At 36.3% G+C, this 16,694-nt stretch overlaps 1 protein-coding gene across 6 annotated transcripts in view; it reads right to left on the bottom strand.

Moving 5' to 3' along the window:
- The window catches only part of ARL15 (ADP ribosylation factor like GTPase 15), a 251,818-nt gene that overhangs the window by 149,641 nt on the left and 85,483 nt on the right, over positions 1–16,694 (bottom strand). For all 6 annotated transcript variants that reach the window (XM_032095495.1, XM_032095494.1, XM_032095496.1 and 3 more), the window contains 2 exons: positions 14,887–14,946; positions 2,626–2,834 (listed from right to left, as the gene is read on the bottom strand). In XM_032095495.1, coding sequence (XP_031951386.1) covers positions 2,626–2,834; positions 14,887–14,946 — 269 coding nt within the window. The remainder of the gene's footprint in view (positions 1–2,625; positions 2,835–14,886; positions 14,947–16,694) is intronic.

Here is a 16,694-nt window from a genome sequence, read left to right as displayed (position 1 = left end):
AATATTTTTCTACATTTCCTATTATGCACCACTCAACTCAGACATTTTCCTTAATTATACTCCGAGGAGTCCTTTCATATCCATTAAAGAAAGGCAATTTGTTGCCTAAAAGAATGCATACATATTTTTAAATTTCAGCTGTGATTCATATGTCTTCTGGCACATGAAAAAATCAAGGTAACACCTCTAACTACTGGATTTAGTTCTGCAAAAATGCCTAACAAAACTCTCAATGCTCAACATATTATATTTGTTAAATACTTTAATAAGCTGGTTTTGATATAAGCAATGGTCTAATGATTCATCATTTTACTTCTATTCCACATCTCAATAATGAGGCCAACAGGAAGGCAAGAAATTACCATTTTAACATAGGTAAAAATGACTGAAGAAGGCTTCTACTTTGTAACAACTTTGCGATATTCTCCTCTTTTTTTTATTTTTTCCCTTTTAATTTTGCTTTCCACTATTCTTAGGTAAAGAATTTCAAAATCACTGAGCTCTTGATACAGGGTAGGTAGTTTTTTTTCCTGACAACACAAATGTGCTGTGCACATCTAATGTTGTATTCTGCATTTCATACATACTCACATTAGCAATCAAGACTTGTCTGCTATGATAATAAACTGTTAAGATTTTTTTTTTAAAAGCATGCAGTAGAAACCTATTTAAATGTTATTGTAACCATATAGAGATCTATTACCCTACTGAGATTTCAAGCAACTGGTAATGAAGAATGAGGTGAAAATGAGGGTACTGCCAATAAAAGAAAAGAAATGCTAACTCTACATACACAAAAAATTCAGTTCAGGCTCAAAAGTCAATCCACACAGGTTCAGCTGCAAAATGAGAGAGTTGTAAGTATAATTTGCTGTAAAGCAAGCCAACTGGCATTGCATTCATTATTAATATGAAATTGGACAAGGAACATGTCTTAAATTTTATTTGCCATCAAAAACCTCACTTAACATTGAACCAAATTTTGCCACTCTAAAAATGAAAAATGTACAAAAATAAGAAATACTTAAAGCATGTAAGAAACAGCACTTTTGTTGATGAAAAATGTAATCCGTATTGCTCTATGAAAATAGTTAAAGCCAAGTCACATAGGCTATATTTGGATGATAAAATCAAATCAGTTGTGTCTCAGGATATTGTCAGTTTTTAAGTGCAAGGTTTAGGACTGCATGCTTTGCTTTTATGCTGTATAATAAACTACACCAAATTATTAAACTTGTATATCAAAATTGATATTAAATTTCCTTAAATATTCATTATTTCTTTCTAAGTCTGTTTTTATATGAACAAGACCTAGAACTTGTAGATTCTATCTCTGCATCACTATCATTTACCTATTTATGTAACTTGATATATTAAATACAAATTCCTTTTCTTTCCTTTTTCGTTAGAGTGAATTCTCAGAGAAAAGCACCAACAATTTAAAAAACATTTTACAGTGTAGTTTACATAGCTGTCACTTAATCTCTTCTGATATTAAAAACACTTGCTATACTCCAGTCACATTTACATCACTTCTTAACACATAATTTATAAGCTTAATTTAATAGTAATAAATTTAATTTTAATAATAAGCTTAATTTCTTTAGACTAAGAAAAGAGGCATAATTAGCAATAAAGAAGTAAAACTGTATGTTCAACTATACTGTCTAAGAGCACCTATTCTACAGATCAGTTTGTTCTGAGTTGAAAGTCTAAAACCTTGTATTTCAGACAATCTAAGAAAGAATCTAGTTTAAGTACAAAACAGCAACATGGTAAGGTGCTGAAACAGTTTTCACTCTCCTGCACTCACAGAAGAAACAGATTTCACATATAATCTTTAAGAGGAGGAGTCCTTTAAATGACATTTATGAACAGAATGATACAACCAGATTTTAACTTCTTCCTACAATTTCAGAAGTAATTTTCAGCATTTCCTCAAATGTATCTGACATGATAGGAATGTAGACAAGATGAATTTCTCAGAAACGCAAGAGCAAAAGGTACACTGAATAGAACAATCACATAATTTACTGTGTGATAGCTAGAAATTAGACAAAAACATTACTCCTTGGAACAGGAGGATCATAACTAGTTAAGGACTTCAGGAATTGCAACTCTGACCTCACATCAGTACACAGCAATTTAGAAAAAGCTTTTACACAAAAAAGACAACCTATGGCCACAACGTATTGCTTTAAGCAGTTGAAAAGAATGGAGTAATGGAACAGTGCAAAATTAAAACTAATAGCAAATAAAAACCCAAGCTAAACAAAAAAAATCACTGTCCCAGTAGCTTTTCATAAGAGTAGTTTTTAAAAACATCTTCTCTCCCTTAAGCAAAATATGGTGAAAGCAGAAGATATGTTTGCATCCAAGTATTACTTGTCTGTTTTCCAGCACAATTAAGCCTGTATAGAGTGCAGTGGACTAAGTTTTTAGGGATTGGGACTGTTCTTGGTCTGCATACTTACAGTAAAGAAGAAACTGAGGTCAGTCCTTAACCAGGATGTCAGAGTTATAAGTGATAACTATAAGTTATAAGTTATAAGTGATAAGTTATAAGTGATCAGTGGTGTGCAGATAGTAAATATAAACAGGCAAGAAGCTGCCACATTAACATACCTCTTGTACTGAGCGAGCTGCTGGCTTGTCTTGGTGATTGGCCAGTATTAAAAACGGCAAAGTACATAACTGTGGGTGCTGGAGAGCAGAATGCAGTTCATTCCTAGCAGTTTCTAGATCATCTTCAGAGGAGGCGCTGTCTAGTACAAATATTACCCCTTGGGATCCTTGGTAGTAACGACTCCAGTATTTCCTGATATTGTCAGCTCCTTTCAAGACAATAATGAGAACTAATTAAAACAACAATAATTTAACAAATTTAACACTTGTAAATGAAAATAAACCATCTACTTAGAATGATCAAAATAATTATCTAAATTTTCTCTCCTACCTATCATTAAAAGAATAAAAAGAAAAAAAAGCAAGAAAAAATCCAACATAAACACACACAAATTTCAATCAACATTGTTTAAATAAGGAAGGAAGTTGACTCAATGCAGCTTTCTTCCCTTAAAGCTTCTCTCTATTAATGAGTACTGGCAGAGCTACTACCATGCTTGCAGTACCACACAGCCTAATCCTTTACCTTCTCACTGGAATATCTTGGAACTCTGATACCTAAATCTTTATCCATTCTTTTTCACTTTGCCCTGCAGCTCCTTGTCATAACCTGCAGCTTCTGTCACGGCAGTTGCTCATTTCTGAGCATGATAAGGTCTTCAAGTTCATCTCCAAACCATCAGGCAACCACTTCATAATTGGGGAAAAAAGGTGTCAGGAAAGCCTATTAAAGTAATTAGACACTTAATGAGGAAAATGATGATACAATAGTGAGTTGAACACTGAATGAGGAGCTATGGTGACAACATGCAAAGGCATTCAGTTCAACTACTTTTGCTCTGTCAACCACACTAAGGATTCTGGAAGAGCCCAACAGTAGACACATGAGTGACTGTATAGGCTTATATGCCACAGTAATTTTTAGGACACAGTTCAGCAGCACTCAGCCATCTCAACAGAAGCCAAGCACTAAGGTTATCAACAGAAAGCTTTTGTCTCCCCTGGAGAGCAGCATATGTTGTAGCAATGAGGTAGGAAAAAAAAAATTGTATTTGACAGCTGTCAAACTATCTAAACTATGATTTGGATATGGGCTATTCTTTGTATGTCTGGATCTGGCACTACACTCATGGGGACGAACACTAAACAGTGAACAGCGGCAGCAGCAGTAGTCTAGTAGAAAACTTGACATGTCTGCCAGACAGTGACTTGCAAAAATGCGCTGAAGGTACCTTTTATAGACACTTTTTCTTATTTTGAGACAGGGAGAAGTAAACTTCCATATATACACAAGAACGAAGAGCTGAAAATAATAAAACTCTACTTTCCAATGAAACAAAATGATACAAAATTTCTGAGCAACATAATGAGGTTTTAATACAACATAATGACCATAACATTGATAGAATACTTAAAATATTAGCTTAGTTTACACATTGTGCAACAAAAAAGATAGTCACTAAACAGAAGTGAAGAAATAAACATTTGCTCCATCTAATTTAGGTACGCAACTCAAGAGTATTCAAATCTCGCCTAATGGAATTACTCTTGTCTTTTTACCAGTCACACTGGAACCCTGAACACTTTGTTTCTGTATCTGCACCTAGCCCAAACACTGTCAACACATAAACACACACGCTTTTTCCTACAGAGAATACTGAAGTCATACTTAATCAGTTTTTTTTCTGCAAGAGATCTATAGAATTGATTACTTCAAGGCAAACAGTCACAGGACTAAGTCAAGACCTTGCTTAATCTCTCTGTTAATTTAACCAGACTCAAAATAACAATGCACAAATAGGACACGTTTTATTTTTTTTACCATCAACACCTGAAGATTATTATATATACAGAAGAGGGATTGCATTGAAAGCTAGTTCTATGTTTCTGTAGCACACGAATATCTGTCAAATGTACTCAGAATTTTATAGCATCTGTGAGATGCCCCAGTCTTTCTGAACAGCTGTCTACTTCAGAACCAAGTAGAGCATGTTGCCAGAGGGACACTATTTACACAGCCACACACAGCAGTGTCGCAGGCATCTGAAGTATCACATTACTTTAAAAACTAGTAGAGAATCATTTTCTATGAACTTAAAGGCCAAGACCATGATCAGTTCTTTGAACATATTTTTTCTTTCCTAGCAACATAACATCTGTCTTATTTACTCTAAGCATCAGTCAGCTACTTTTCAATCACATGTCACTGCTAGAACCCGAGTCTTATCTTTGTAACCATACTCACTCTAAAGAGAAAAACTGTGGTGAACTGCAGAGCATTTGACCTCTTGTATCCAGGCACATGGAAGAAAGCAGCTTATGGATCCCTACGTGGGACATTGAAGCCAGAAAAGGAGTACACTGATTTGTCGACCTTATGGTCCTGTCTTTTTGGTTCAGGTTCTTTAGCAGCTCAATTTTTTTTCTTCATGTCAACTGTCCCAAAAGAATCACCACCAAAGTACAGCAGTCCTTTTCTCTCCAGGCCTGGTCAGCCACCACGGCACAGTTATAAGAACCAACTTAAAACGTCCCATGAAACTTGGTATTTTCCTCAGGATCTTCCATTACTCTAATGACATGCTCTGAAATTGCTAACACTTCAGGTCTGAGGAAATCACAGCCTAAGGTTTAAGAATAAAAATAATTTGCACTAAGCAGACAAGAAAAAAGACTGATAAAGCATGTACCTTAGGGTGCCATTTCAAACCATTTTTCTGGCAAATGTACTTGAAAAATAATTCTTGGCATCAATAAGATATCAGCAGCTGGATGTCACAATTTCTACAAGACAAATAACCTGATATTCTTTTGCCTTAACTCTTCATATCCAGGGAATAGAAACTGCTCTCAGTTTCTTTCCTCAGAGCAGTGGAATGGAGTTATCCTGAGTTATCCTGGGCAGGAAACACTTGCCTATAAATAGTGTTTCAGCCATCACACTTTGCAGCATGACAAATGCAGCCTTAGAAACCAAGCAGTTTTTAGCTGCAGTTCAGCAAAATTGTCCTATTAATTAATTTTTTCATCTATTCCAAGGGTTTCAAAGACAGGAACATTCAAAGCCTGAGTTCTTTGGAAATCCAGAATACAACTTGTATCCATTAAACATCCTTAGGATCTCAGAAGACTGATGTGATAAACCAGGAATTCAACTTAACTAGTACCCAAAACATCCCATCAAACAATAGTAACACAAAGAATTAAGCACTTAGGTTTGCCAGTCTGATCTCATGTGTTTCTCTGAGAGCTTCAAACCATATGCATGTTTCTTCAACCAATAAACTGTCTAAACTAAGATTAAAAAAAAAAAAAATCTCCAAAACATCAGAAAAAGATAATTCACGTTAGACCTAAGGAATGTGCTATGTGACAGGTTCGCTAAAATGTGATCTTCAGGGTAGCAGCTTCCTAAAACACAAGCAAGAGCCACTACTTACGGCTAAGGAGTGGGTTGAGTCCTGTGATGTGACTAAAACATGCAATTTACAAATAAACTAGGGGGAAAAAAACAACAAAACCCACACTTCGGCACAATCACACCACTTATTCTAAAACAAAAAACAGTATTCAATCAAACATAGGCTTGAATCACTTTATAGCAGGAAAAAAACAAACCCCTCCTTACAGAAAAATGACAGGATGCTGCAATTCAAAACCCCAACCATTTCACATTATTACAGGCCAGGTTTACTCAACTAACTGTAATTTTAAAGACCATAATTTTAATATCTTTAAATATCAAATAAATATTTTTTTCTTTATCAGTCAAAGGAACAGTGTGCCTATATTAACACTGTTAATTATTTGTATCAGTGCCAACAGTACCCCCTGGGAGCTGGGAGGAAGATGTTGACTTATGTGCAGTTTAACATTCACCTGAACCAGTGCACACAAGTACTACTACACACTGCTATAAATATTATGCAAAACACAGAGCTGCAAGATCTTCCTTTCAGCTATGAATACTTGTATTTACATCTTCATTCATAGTGGTTTCAGGCTACCTTCAATTCCCTCCTTTTCAGTACTTTCAGGAGAAAAGAACACAGCATTACAGAAAAAATTGGCTGAAAGAAATTTACATGTGTCAAGCTTGTTACTTGTCAGACTTGCAGCAGGTCTCCATCAAGAGCACAACAAATGTCACAGAGCCCTTGCTTCAACACAGTCAGTCCGCAATTGAAAACTCTTGTTAACCTCAAAATACAGGTCTGGAAAAGTTAAGAGTCTCAAATGGAGGGAAGAACATTTTTTCCCTTCCCATCAAAAACAGTTAACTTGGGGACATAAAAGAATGCAGTCTGCAAACACCTTTTGTACCACTTCAAATATATCCACTCACCTGAAATGAAGACACCTACATACTTTGAAGGTTTTACAGGTAATTAAAGTATTACATAGATCATTCCTCTACTGATACTAAACAGAACATTTCTAATAAAGCATAAAGGTGAAAAAATGCCAAGGACTATGCCGCAAAATCTTTTTGTGAGAAACACCGGCCCATGGGTCAGGGAGTAAGAAAGAAGGGTAGGGAAAAAGAAATCTCCTATCCATCTTGCAAAATCTGTAAATACACCTTACTCTCTCACTCCAAGAAAATCTTTGGAAAATAATGTTTCTAAATTTATGTAGCGTTTTATAACTTCACTTCCCATCACATCTGCACAAGCAAAACCGATAGATTTTCCTGAGTAGTCAAGAAGATGCCTGAAATCTTAGAAATACATTCAAGAGATGTGGCTGCTCTTTATCTATCACGGGCAGGTTTCCCAGTATTCCACCCTTGAAGAAATACTGTATACAATTTTTTTTTTTAATGTGTTAGCTCCCTTTTATTACAAATAAATTTATAAATACTGTTTAAGATACCTGCTAGGAATGTGCATGGAATTCCTCCCTTTTGACAGACACATCCACACAGAGATACAAAAGTTTTGCATGGGTGTAATGTCAGTCACCATGCTATGGCTAATTTGTATGGCTACTGCAACAACACAGATCCTAAACCAAAACCTTCTCCAGATTCAAAGTCCCAGGACTTCTGCTTCCTAGGATCTAAGACCAAGTGATCACAGCCTGCTTTCTCTACGCTTTCAGGCAGTGCCCTCCTGCAATGCACAAAACATGGCAGCAGGAAACTGGGACTTTTTCCCCAGAAAGAGGAACATTTTGAGACTGCCAAATCAGCTATATTCACTGCAGCAATTCAACTACAATATGAGAAAACAGCACAAAAGGAAAATGAAAAGAAAAAAGATGTTGAGGAAAAATTTTTCTGCCTTTGTATTCAAAACATAAAAAATCAGCAATGTATATAAGTTTATGCTGCTTAATTTTATTTTTCTTACCAAACCAAAGTTTATGGAAACCATCTCTGTCATCTCTTGTCTGCCTTCCAGGCTTTCCCAGAGAGATTAATCTGGAAGTCAAGCCTTCAGTATTTTCCTTATTAGCTAACTTAAGTGCTGTTTCCAACTCTTGAATCTCCACCTTACTCTGATATTTAAATCTGTTGGAACAACATTCAGGTTTCAAGCACTTGGAAGTTTTAAAAACATTATACTTACACTTGCCTGCAGAAAGTCAGTTTGATCTACTTGGATGTGTGCATTATACTACCACGTTAAAATAAAACATGCAATTTGAAGCAAATATCTACTGTTCTAGTCAAGAACATAAAATTCATTATAAAGTTCATAAAAAAATTTACAAATTAACTTAAAAGAAAGAGAATGATATATGTTCCTTGCAATATGCTTTAACATCTATTTAAGCCTGACATCTGAAGATTTAATAGTTTGCAGCAGGTGGCACAGACAGCCATTCTCACCCCTTCTTTTTCTTTCTTTCTATGAGTTTGGGGTTGTTCATTTTTTAAATTCTCAAACACACAGTAACCTTCAAGGCTAGCAAAGAATGGTTGGCAACAAGAAAATCTTCTACCACTTTCCTCTCTACCCACTACCCCATCTGTGTCCTTCTCCCACATCTGCTAGAGGACTCTGAGACAGCCAGGATCTCAGAAGCAGCAGCACATCCCCACAGCAAGACTGCTGCCAGCACCCAGCAAAGGTGAAATGTACTCTCCCCTGAGCTGCAGTCACAGTTTTGGTAACAGTGCAGCTAACCTCAAATAAAGCTCAAAACACATCTTTCTCCATGGCACTTAAAACTAGTAGGCAAACAAAAGAAGCAGCAAATCTACCACAAGCTGTGTATTTTTGTTTAGCCCTTGTGCTAATTGGCCCACAGAAGTTTAAAGCTTTAGCTTTTGGAAGGATCATGGTCTTTCTAAGAATCAAAGATAATTTTTTTTTTTTTTGGAGGGGATATTGTTCATAAAATAGTTGTGTAATTTCTGATGCCTAACTATGCTGCTACAGTCTATCCTTTGATTCTGCCTGAAGTAAATGGCATTGAAAGCCCAACAGGCGACAGAGACTTTTAAGCAAACCAAATGTTCTGCTTTTCTCTCCACAAAATATCTCACAAACAAAAACAACGAGTCCCCACCCACAAAAGCTTTACTAGGAAATTCTGTGTTTTGCTTATCCTATTTACATAGCTGTGATAGGTGTTGCGTGCATAGTTCCTACTTGCAGTGAGACAAACTGTGGGATGTCTTTTCATACTGAAAAAACCTAATTGTAGAAAAAGCACAATATTTCCAAAGGACAATGGTAAGATCACTATGCTGAATAGAGCTTTCCCAGGACTCAGGTTAAAGAGGTCCATAAGCAGGAGCAAATGATATCTCCCATCTATGAAATGAGGAAACTATGTGACAGAGCCTGGGCTTAGGCACCATTTGAACAGCAGGCTGAGCATGATTGATAGCAAACAGATCTAACTTTAATGCTTTTGGAAGCTGAATGTCTCTGTGCAACTAACAGCGTGGACAGCTCAACAGGGTCATCTAAAAATTTCATCTGCTAAGACATTCTGTAAACTGATGCAGCTATGGTGCAGATGGCATTGCATGTACTCCACAACCAGATTTCGTAGAGGTGTCAACTGCCTTTTAGTCAAGTACAGTATGGAGATTTTATTGCTTTGTGTTAGTTCATCCCTGTGTAGATGACATAGGCTGGCATTTACTTGTAGGATCAGTCTTCTGATGACTAACTTGACGAAATGTTAACTGTTCTGACAGCTATGTTGCTAGAAGGATGTTCAGTACTCCACTCTACCTCCACAGAGCAAAGGAAGAGAGAGATTTCCCACAAATATTTAAATTTTCAATTCTAATTAATAGAGCAACATTATTTTCTCCCTCGTCCATCATTTTTTTCATCAGGCAGATGCTACCTGACAACTGTTGCTGTCTTCTCCAGAAGTTCATATTTACTATTCAAGTTGGACTGTACAACAGTGTGGCTTCTCCTCCTACTCTTTTTTCTGCTGGTCATTACTTCCAAATTAAGGCAAAATACACATGCTTTGTTTAACCAAAACTATTTAAAGCTATTTGTTCTCAAGCTGTCACCTAGACAATTAATTTAGTTGGCCTAAGAATGTGAATTTATGACTTCGGTAATCAAGTTTAAGAAGTAGCAGCAGTGGGGTGGCAAGTTCTCATCTCTTTTCCTGGGCATGTTCAACCAACTGGAGACAAGAGCATTCCTGATATTACCCGCTTTGCTTTTGCTAAGCACTTAAAACATTTTTGTCTTAAATGAAATTTCCAGTATGACTACACAACACGTAGCCTCTATGTTTGAGAAATGGCTTTAGGGTGTATCACAAAACCTAACACAAACATATGACAATATATTTTAATAAATAAAAGAGAGAACATTACTAAACCCTACAGCATGCTGTTGGTATGAAGAAGAGCTGCTCACATCCACAATCATTCTTTTAAATTTGACTTGGCTCAGTGTTTGGCATCTCACTTGTTTCTAAGCCTGCATTTACAAGAAACTAAACTAAATTATCAAATAACTTATTCTAAAAAAGACAACTGGAAATTCTTAGTTGACTACCAGGATGGACCTTAAATGTTGATATAGGCCTGAATAAATATCTAAACCACAACTTCATATTCATTTCCACAGTATTACAGCTGCAAATGACTAAAAAAATAGGGAATAAATGGTGATTTCAGCCACTGTGCCTCCAGGCTGGAGTATGTTAAAACCAAAGAAAAAGCTTCCTATTGCCTTTACACCTCCATTATCTATCTTGAGAACCAACCTCAGCATTCAGCGTCCCAAACTTTTTTCAGCAAAACACTATTAGAATCTTCTGAACAACAAACATTACTATCTGCCTTATTCTTCCAGTCTTCTCCCACTGTTCTGTATGTTCATCATACACAATTTCATCCTTAGTTCCCACAAAAAATTACTGCACTGTAAGAGGAAATCAGCACAACTGTAGTTTCTTGATTACTCAGCTCAATTGCATAATAAAGAGGGATATTTCCAATTGTCCTGGTAATAGTAAATTCTGAAAGAATGTGGACTGGGGCATGGCACATCTCCACAATAATTGGAATTATACGTATTATCTTATAGACCAAATTTTGGGGGGGAAAAAAAGGGTAATTTTTTTAGTTTCTTGGGATCAGGAAGGGATTATTGGTATAGCAAAATAGCAGCTTAGAGAAGTGGCAGTTCAATTTGGTCAGCAAATAAAGCAAGATTTTCTTTTCAAGTAATTCAGGAAAGCCTAATGTTAGATTTGAAAGCTCTAGATATATTCTTACTTTTTCACGATCAAACTCAAGGTTTTTAAACAAAACATTTATCATTTATGAAATTGGATAAAACTCTTACTTTCTGTTAGGAAGGAAAGTTCATGTCTCAGGAAATAAAAACAATAAAAAAACCAGAAACTTGGTTAAATTTTTAATATTCTGGTATCATGTAGTTCAAAGAAAAACTGCAAAGAGAGTACAACAAACTTTGCTCCCTGTCTCTAAATCTTAAAGGAGCATGAAGAGATAATTGGTCCTTGAATAGATTAAAGAAGAGAGACTATGTTCTATATATTTTGTCTGAAAATTTACAATCCCTGCAGAAACGAAGAAATAAAGCCTGGCTTCATTAGCAGGTTTGGAGACAACCAGCACAGTAAAAACTAGCACTATCTTCGACCTCAAGGAGATGAAATGATACTTCAATGAAACACAAAGGATGACTACACAGTCAGCATCTGTTTCACATAACTGCTTGGCTGCTGAATGTAAGAACCTTATGCAGTATAACTTCTGCTGTGTTTTAAATATTGGCTGTTAATATGATACTGTATGATGATATATGAAGCTTTCTGTTACCTAAACCTAAAAAGACAAAGCACCAAAAATTAAAACTATATAGAACTTCACTCTCTAAATAACATATAACAACAGACAGTGGTTGTTAAGAACAGATGCCTTCCTCCAAGTCTGCAAGATCAAATGTCTGGACAAGACCTCCACACTACAACAAAGAGAAATTATATAACAATAGCATAACGACTGAAGGTAAAAACCAAAAATAAAACAAAAAAACCCCAGCAATCCAACAAGAACATGGCTTCTGTTCAACATCAGAAGCAGAAATTCCAAAATAAAATTTAACAGTGATTATGTATTTAAAATGTTTTGCTTTATTTTCATATAGGAGCAAGAGAGAAGCCATGCCTGCTCCAAAAAGCTCAGGTTTTACCCTCATCAAACAGGAACACATTTCTCAGCTAAAAGGTTAAACGCTGACTAGAGAATCACAGAATGATTTAAGTTGGAACAGACCTCTAAGATCATCAAGTCCAACCTTTGACCTATCACCTTGTAAACTAGATCATGGCACTAAGTGCCATGTCCAGTTGTTTCTTGAACACCTCCAGGGATGGTGACTCCCTGGGCGGTCATTCCAATGTTTAACAACTGTTTTCATGAAGAAATTCTTCCTGATGTCCAGCCTCAACCTCTGCTGGTGCAGCTTGAGGCCGTGTCCGCTCATCCTGTCGCTTGACATGAAGAAGAGAGTGCCCCCCACCTGGCCACCTGGCCACCAACTCCTTTCAGACAGTTGTAGAGAGTGATAAGGTCACCCCTGAGCCTCCTTTTCTCCAGGCTAAACACCCCCTCAGCTGAGGAGTTCCCTCAGCTGCTCCTCACAGCACTTGTGCTCCAGACCCTTCCCCAGCTCCATTGCCCTTCTCTGGACTCCCTCCAGCACCTCAATGTCTTTCTTGCAATGAGGGGCCCAGAACTGGACACAGCACTCGAGGTGTGGCCTCACCAGTGCCCAGTACAGGGGGACAATCCCTGCCCTGATCCTGCTGGCCACACTATTGCTGATCCAGGCCAGGATGCCATTGGCCTTCTTGGCCACCTGGGCACACCCTGGCTCATGTCCAGCTGCTGTCACCAGCACCCCCAGGCCCTTTCTGGCCCCTCTGTCCCAGCCTCTGCCACTGCCTGGGGTTGTTGTGACCCAAGGGCAGGACCCAGCACTTGGCCTTGTTGAACCTCACACCATTGGCCTCAGCCCATGGATCCAGCCTGTCCAGATCCCTCTGCAGGGCCTTCCTGCCCTCCAGCAGATCAACGCTCCTGCCCAGCTTGGTGTCATCTGCAAACTGAGAATGCACTTAATCCCCATGTCCAGATCATCAATAAAGTTACTAAACAAAACTGGGACCCATAACGAGTCCTGGGGAATACAACTAGTGACCACCAACTTTTGGAACAAAACAAACTTTTGGAAGCTTGCTTTTGCTCTCTTACCTAGACAATGAAAAGGTAACAGAATTAGCATTTTTCTGCAATATTTCATAGAAGAAAACAGATTACACAGTTTTTAAAAACAGACATGCAAACATCCATAGTCAAAGGAAAAAGAAAGTAAAAGATGCAGTAAAAAATTCTGACAATCTTTCTGTCTTTGAGGAGATAAATGGATGAAAAAACAAATCAAATATTCTGGATTACTTCTCATCATGAGTCAAAACCCTCCAATAAGATAAGATTTCTCAAAACACACATACCTGCAAAAATAGAAGTTGTATGATCAGAAAAGGTTAAGAGACTTTAACAAGGATCTGCTATAGAATACACAGATTCAATTCTTGATTAAAAATTATATTTACCTACATGAATTATATATTTCATATAGCTTAGGTAGCAGAATGTATAAACTAGACTGCAAATGATTCATCCTATTTTTAAAAAAAATCAAAAAAGTTACATTATGACTAAGTGCACATTATGCACATAACACACTTAAGCAGTCTATCCCTGAGGAGTGGTCCCTTTATGAAAGAAAATTACTGGGTTTTTTTTACAGAACACATGCTCAAACAGGAACATACATGTTTAAATCCATGAACTGGTGGTAGTAAAGAGGAAGTGCTATGCTTTCCACAGTTGCTTACCTCAAAGCCTTCTTGAAACAATTTCACATAAGACAACTATCATGCAACTAGATCTCCTGAAACTTTCCTCAAGAACCAAGTCAAATTCTACCCCAGATAATTTAAGAGAGGATCCAACCCTGCTGAAAAATCTAATAAATATCCTCAATATTAAGTCTACTATAATAAAGAAGATATACAGAAATTATAGAATATAAAGAAGATCTATGTGGGTTTTTAATTAGAAGAATATTAGACTCCACAAGAAATCTCATCAGGAGAGTGTTTTCTTCCTTGTAACAAACAACCTCTTGGTCACTTGAGACTCAGAGTCAGAACTGGGAGCCAAATAGGTTGCCTGTATATGGAAAATTAAAAAAAAAATCCCACAACCATAAAACAACCATTGTTCCAAAATCTAACAAATCCAACAAGAGAACAGTTCACAAATAATATAACTCATTAGAAGTTGGTTGCCTTTGCAACACTTTCAGTGGTGGAGTAAATATATTGGTTTTGACAAATGTTCACATAGTTACCTGAGCCAGTTCTAATAAATGAAAGTTTATACATACAATAAATAGAAGGAATACACACTTCCTTGAGCTGCCACATGAGCCATACTAAAATTACAGTCCAGTTTGTATTTCTGTATAATTTAACCACTGCAATCCAAGAAATTACATTAAGGACATACAACACACACCTTCCACTCCTCCTGCTTTTTACCCTTTGTTTTTCGAGGTCAGGATTTGTACAGCTTTTCCCAACTTTCTCTGCTGAGATTTTTAACTCCAGCTGCACTGATCTATCATTTCAAAATTTAAAATATCTAACAATTTAAAACAACTGACAGTTATGATGAGATTTAGACATTGCACATTTTTATAACCAGATGAATAAATGCCGTACCTCCAAGTTCTTTTACGTTCAAAATTGCATTCTGGAATGGCACTGCTTTTATACTAAAACCTAAGAAGAGAAATAAAGAGCATTAGTAAGCTATTTGTTAAAGGGGCCATTTAGAATCAATTGCATATGTTCAGAAAAAACAACTCTTTCCATTAAGAACCAGGATCTTGCATGTGAAATTCTGTTTCAATATGTTTAGAAAGTCAGTTATAATGGGATGGGAAGGGGGTAAGAGGTGGAGGAGGGCCATGGAGGGGGACGAGAATAAATCAGTATAAGAAATGAAATTGCCAATTATAAGTACCTGGCACACAAATTCAGCACAAAACTTCCATCCAGACCATCTACCAGAACATACTTCTATAAAATCATCTTTTACTGCATGTGGAGCTAAAGTGGGTAATTCAGACTACCAGTAATACGAGGTGATCATTCTGCAAGTTTCTTCAACGTTGTTGAAGACAACATGCAATTCAAATCACTGTTTTCTTCCATTTAAACTTTATAGATTTTGGTTGCACCTGGATTATTAATCCTGTCTATAAATGTTATTAACTTAAAGATCCTTCTACAGACCTTAGCTGGATGTATTAAAATGGTTATAAGCACACTGGAAACATCTATGAATACTCTATCAACCTGATTTTTGCTTAAACTGAAATAGAAATTAAAAATCCAAACAAAAAGAAAACCACCCACCAAAATGTGATCTTTACCCTTAACTAAAACTTCAGATAGATAAGAGAAATGGAATGTGAAAGGCTTCCAGCAATATACCAATGCATTATATACTAAATTTTGCATGTTTAGTGCATACATATATATAAGTATATATAATATTTTATATAGGGAAAATTATGTCTGCTTTTTGAGCATAAAATATCCAGACAGACATTAAATTTATTTCCATCTAGAACAAGTAGTTTCAACATGATTACATATCTGTGAACTGAATAAAGAAGTTTTGAAAAAATGTGTTTCCCTTCACATTTGTTAGCTATCCTTTAACAGAAACAAGATGTTTTTTCGCCCTGGTTAGACTAGTAAGACGTTACAGTACTATGGTCAGGGCTAGACGCAATAGAGGAACGTACAAGAAAGTCTGAAGGGAATAATTATGAAATATTCTGGGCATTGCTGTCTGAAAAGAAATCCTAAACTCTTCCTAGAAAGAAGGAAAAACTGGGATGGACCTGACTGGCATTGATGAAAAAACACAAAAACACAGGTTATAGTTTGAAACCTGAGTGGAGAAGTTGTCACATTGTATTCTTGGATTCTCCACAATATTGTTTGATATACCACATTTAAGTGGATTTATTATAAGCTGAATACCCTAGATGTGCATCATTTTGGTTTGCCTGCCTAGTATTGTCCAGAATACTGGTGTTCATTCCTCAAGTTGCCTAATTATATAATGGTATTTTATTGCATCTCTCTAGAAAAACAAAATCAATTTAATTTTTTCTTAATGATATATTCATTACTTCCTTTGATAGCTCTATACTTCTATTTATATTGCTGTGACTGTTTCTTTCAGGGTCTAAAGTGTTAAAGTACAATTTGTACAAATTCCAGAGATAAAGCTCAAGAGAGGGGGAAAAAATAATTTAAAAAAAAAAAGGCTAATTACTCTACAATTTTCTTCAAACTTTTTGAGTTAGTCACCTTCTCACAACCAAGCATCAGATCTCTGTAACGTTGCCAATAACACCACCATAGAGGCCAAAGGTTAACTATTCTTTGTAATAAAACCACTCTTCTCTTGTACCTGTTTTACATTTTACTTACAGTTGTATTAAATAATC

Source organism: Corvus moneduloides, chromosome Z (genome assembly GCF_009650955.1).
Source record: "Corvus moneduloides isolate bCorMon1 chromosome Z, bCorMon1.pri, whole genome shotgun sequence".
Taxonomy (NCBI): Eukaryota; Metazoa; Chordata; class Aves; order Passeriformes; family Corvidae; genus Corvus; species Corvus moneduloides.
The sequence above is the reverse complement of the archived record's forward strand: the minus strand, read 5'-3'. Positions and strand labels throughout refer to the sequence as shown.